This window comes from Leishmania braziliensis, chromosome 28 (assembly GCF_000002845.2).
Source record: "Leishmania braziliensis MHOM/BR/75/M2904 complete genome, chromosome 28".
NCBI lineage: Eukaryota > Euglenozoa > Kinetoplastea > Trypanosomatida > Trypanosomatidae > Leishmania > Leishmania braziliensis.
The window spans coordinates 1,075,451-1,080,231 of NC_009320.2; the positions used below are offsets into that span (position 1 = coordinate 1,075,451).

The following is a 4,781-nucleotide window of genomic DNA, read 5'->3' on the forward strand; positions in this document are numbered from 1 at the left end:
TACTCCCGCACAATGGTGAGGATGTTCTCCACGTTCATGCGGATCGTCGCGCAGTCTGTGTGCAGCAGCGAGCGCTGCGTGAGATACGCCAAATATGTATTGTGCGCTGTGCGGATGTCGTCCATAGAGGCGCACTGCGCCACCGCCTTGAGGAGCAGGTCTTGTGCCACGGTGCACACCTCCGCCACCAGGTAGGACCACAGGTTGTTAACGAAGTGGTTGAGCTGAAGTCCAAGGAGATGCGCATCAGCCGCTACTTCGCGCCACGCCGACCTTTCCTGCACGGTGCGCTGCACGCTGCTGATGAGACGGTCAAGCACCACATTTTGCCTCCACGCCTTCTTCAGCGCCACCTCCGCCACCTTGACGCGAAACATTAGCCGAAACAGTCTGCGATACACCCGCATGGCACCGTTATCAAAGATGTTGTTGAGAGGCGAGGACACCGGCATTGTCATGACGAACGTATCCCAGCCGAGCTTTGCTTCATCCTTTACCAACTCAGCGTGGAGCAGGGCGAAGCGGTCCGTGTCAAGGTGCTTGGCGTACGGGGTTATCTCAGCTAGCGCGCTCTTCACCTGATCTCGTACCACCGACACCGGAACAGTGCTGCTCATCTTCGATAAGACTGGCTCCAATTTCGTGATGAGCAGCTCGTAAAAGTCGCCGTAGCCGACCAATAGAAAGGCGTTTACCAGTCGCAGCACCTCGTGCAGCTGAAACTCCTCCCGTATAAGCCGAAGCACCGCCGTGTTGGTGAAGATGAGGGCGCGGTGCACGACGACCGGAAGCGTGTCAAACGTCGCTCGCTCCGCCTCGGCAATGAGTGACGGGTCCATCCTCCATTGCTTGGCGCGGCAGCAGCGGCAGATGAAGCGGATGTTCTTCGTCACGAGCAAGATGTCCTGCGCTACGATCTCTGGGACGGTTCGCGGCAGCATCTCTGTGCTAAGGACGTACTTCGCCACCCAAAAGTTCTCCGCCGCGTCGTCGATGCCGTCCACCGGCACAATGTAGAACTCGTGCATCGGGTCACACACGTCTCCCTTCGTTATGCTCTCTACCGTCATGTGCAACAGTGGACTCACCGTCTCGATGTAGATATCGTGGAGCAGAGAGGCAAGGCGATGCGAGCCGTGCTGGACGAGCTGCTGCATTCTGGATGCCAACTCCCCACCCTTAACGTGCTGCGTCTCACGGAGGACGCAGTCCATTGCCCACAGCTTGGGATGCACGCGCTTGTAGGCGACAACGAGGTCGCCCATGCGCAGCGGTGGGCTGCGTCGTTCGCGCAGCATCGACACGAGATAGTGGTACTGCGTTAGCTGCCGGCGCAGCGCACTGCGCAGACTCTGCTGAAGAAATGAGTCGCCGGTGGAGCTTGGCTGGCGGAGTGCCACGTCGATGTGCCGCGCTAGCACACCGCACTCTTGAAACACCTCAGCAGCCTGCTGCTGCACGGCGCCACACGTGTCCGGTGCCAGTCGATACACGTCGGCGCTGGGGTCGTAGGTGAAGTACTGAGTATGGCTTACGCCCATCCACATGAACAGTACGTCGGCGTAGAAGAGGTCGTCCTCGATGGGTTGGCCGCCACTTCGCGTGGCCTTGGCACTGGTGAGTCGATCAACGGAGTTGAAGTTGCCTGGGTGCGCCAGCCCCCCTGACGGGTCGCAGCGGGTTGTCGTCATGCTGGTGGAAGCGCCAATGCTAGGCAACGACCCTCTCCGGTAGTCCGCCAGACTTCCTTCTCGACTGCCGTTCTGCCGCAGCGCGCCGGATGCGCCAAACAGTTTTCCAGGGAGCTCATGGTCTGCCGGCAGAGGACGGGGAAGCGCAGCGCTCGAGGTGGCGTCGCTCGACTCCTTGGAAGTCGATGTCGCGACAGGGTAGAACGGAATGGCACGCGACCCACCAGAGCTGCCCACCGTCATGTCCCGGCGAGGCAGCGCAAATTCGTTCGATCGCGGCAGCGACAACGACAGGGATGGCCTGCTAGTGCCTGCAGCTTCAAGCACGGCGGTGGTGTGGGTACTTCGCGGGGTAGCTGTAGGGAGCTGCTCGGCAAATGAGGAGTTCCCCGCTCTCGAGTCGCCTGTGGCCTGCGCCGGCGAAACGGTGTCGCGCGGCGAGGACATGATGCACCCACACAACGCCTTGGTGAAGAAAGGGAGGGGGGGGGGGAGAGCGGAAAGGAGACAAGGCAAATCTCGACTGGCGCACAACGGCGACTGCAGGTGGCACTGAAGTAAGTGACCAGCAGCAGCAGCACTAGCGATGACGAGAGTCGATACGAACGCGAGGCTCTCTGAGGTATCACTGCGGTCAGTGAATGGCGATGTGATACCACGCTTGCAGTAAGATGCGTGTACCACGTGTCGTCACCCTTTCCTTTTCTATGCTAGTGCCGCTGGTTGCCGCAGTGATAGGTCAGCCGGCTGGTGTATTGCGCTGCGCGTGTGTGTATGCTGAGCTGTGTCAGTGTTCGATTCAACGCGCGAGGAGTGGGTACAGCCATGATGGTGGTTAGGGCATACCGTAGAGTAAAAAGCAGCAGCGGTGGACGGTAGGGGCGGGGAAGGTCCGCAGCACATCAACTTCGCGGCACACGGCGTCATGCGGCAGGACACACGCACCAAGAGAGGCCACTGTGTGTGTGTGTGTGTGTGTGTGTGTGTGTGGATGAGGCTCTCTTACTCAGTTTACACGAAACGCCCCATGAGCCGAGGGTACAGACGCTCGCAGGCACACAAGGGCTTTTAAGGCACTCCGTGCTCAATGGCGTTGAGACGGCGTACTTGTGCGTGGGCGCCAGCAGTGCACACGCTGACGCCAATTCCACTCCACGCTGCTACCGCGGCGATTCCTGTTATTCTCCCTTTTTTTCACATCTTTTCAAGTTTCCGTACACCGCGTGTTACCGCATAGTTATGCTCTATATGGAGGAGCAGAAGGAGAGAGACGATGAAAGCGACAGGCAACGAGATGACTGATAAGAGGTGGGGAGGGGGGGGGCGTGTGTCAGTGTGTGGAGCTCGTGCACCTTCTTCCTGTCCGTGAATCGATGGTAGGGCCCCGCAGCACCCACGCAGAGGCCCAAATCTTTCTCGTTCACTTGAGCACTTGACTCGCTTCATTCCACCTTTTTCGCTTGCTACGATTTTTTCCTTTTTTTTTTTGATTCTCCCGCGTCCACAAACGCACAGATGGCGGTGGCGGCTTGTCTGAATCAACGCCAGCCTCCACTGCAGACATGCAGGTGAGCATTCCCGCTGCCAAAGCCCGCCTAACGAGTGCTCACTCACTCTGCATGCTTTCTCTCTTTTCCTTCTCACCAGCTCCCTCTCTCCGCCCCGACCGCCGCGATCAATCCACTTCCTCTCCTGCGAAGGTGTCGAACAACTTCACCGGCGATTATAGCAGACAGGCGGGCTCGTTGTCCTCTCCTCCCTCGCGCACCAGCGCACAGGCTTATGCGCCTTTACTGCCCACGGGTGGAAGGGGAAAGCGAAAACAGAGAGAACACAAGAAGGCACTGCGCCCACACACACACACATGCAGCGTGACCGCAGTAGTGGGGTGTGGAAGACAGAACGACAACAGGTTGGGGCGTTAAAGAGAGAGGGAGAGACTAAGGAAGAGGAGAGTGTGCGATGACTCTCTGCGAGTTCATGCGCAAGACACCGAGAGAGGGCGGGAAACAAAGAGAGAACTAATTTTTGAAGACAAAACAAAATGCGGGAGGGGGAGAGGGGAGGAGGGGCTTAATGTGGGGTGGGTAGGAGTGAGCAAACGCTCTTAGTACGAAAGGAGAAAAATATAAAACACACACAAAAAAATAAAAGACATACACACACGCAGAGACACGCCGCATATGCGAGGAGAGAGCGTCGCAGCGCCACTGTAAGACACCCGCGCGTCAACGCAAGGCAGAAAAACACCTGAACAGGACATAGTAGCACCATATCCATCAGTTCGAGGAGTATCTCCACGGCATCAGCGAACCCGCATCCGCCAACACCCAGACATACATCAGCGGCGTGAGCAGGATATATGGCATTCACCGGCGAGCACTACAGCACCGCTGGTGCACACAGAGCCTAGTCGACCTCCTCGACCTTGGGGCCGGAGGAGGCTCCGGCGGCCGGACCCGCACCACCGCCCATGCCGCTCATGTCCGGCATACCGCCGGGCATGCCGCCCGCGCCGCCGCCCATGCTCTGGTACATCTTGGTCATGATCGGGTTGCATGTGCTCTCCAGCTCCTTCTGGCGGTGCTCGTACTCTTCCTTCGACGCCTCCTGGTTGCTGTTCAGCCACTCCAGCGCCGCGTCGATCGCCGAGTTCAGCGCGGACCTGTCGCTCTCCTCCAGCTTGCCGGACACGTTCGTGTCGGAGACCGTGTTCTTCATCGAGTACGCGTAGTTCTCCAGGCCGTTCTTCGCCTCCACGCGCTCGCGCTGCATCTTGTCGGCCTGCTCGTACTTCGACGCATCGTTCACCATGCGCTCGATCTCGTCCTTGCTCAGTCGGCCCTTGTCGTTGGTGATGGTGATATGGTTGCGCTTGCCGGTGCCCTTCTCCTCCGCGGACACGTTCAGGATGCCGTTCGCGTCCAGGTCGAACGTCACCTCGATCTGCGGCACGCCGCGCGGCGCTGGCGGGATGCCGGACAAGTCGAACGTGCCCAGCAAGTGGCAGTCCTTCTCATCGCGCGCTCGCCCTCGAAACCGGGATGGCCACCCCGGCTGGTTTGCCCCGTAAGTCAAAAAATTGGCTCT

At 59.1% G+C, this 4,781-nt stretch overlaps 2 protein-coding genes across 2 annotated transcripts in view; both read right to left on the reverse strand.

Moving 5' to 3' along the window:
* The window catches only part of LBRM_28_2960 (putative gamma-tubulin complex subunit), a gene marked incomplete at both ends in the record, with an annotated part of 1,785 nt that extends 238 nt beyond the window's left edge, over positions 1 to 1,547 (reverse strand). The window contains one exon of the mRNA XM_001566272.1: positions 1 to 1,547. This exon is cut by the window's left edge and continues 238 nt beyond it. Coding sequence (XP_001566322.1) covers positions 1 to 1,547 — 1,547 coding nt within the window.
* Positions 1,548 to 4,100: 2,553 nt separating this feature from the next.
* Positions 4,101 to 4,781, reverse strand: LBRM_28_2970 (putative heat-shock protein hsp70; the record flags this gene model as incomplete). The annotated part of the gene is made up of 1 exon (XM_001566273.2): positions 4,101 to 4,781. A coding segment is annotated over one exon (681 nt), but the record flags the coding sequence as incomplete, so codon positions are not given.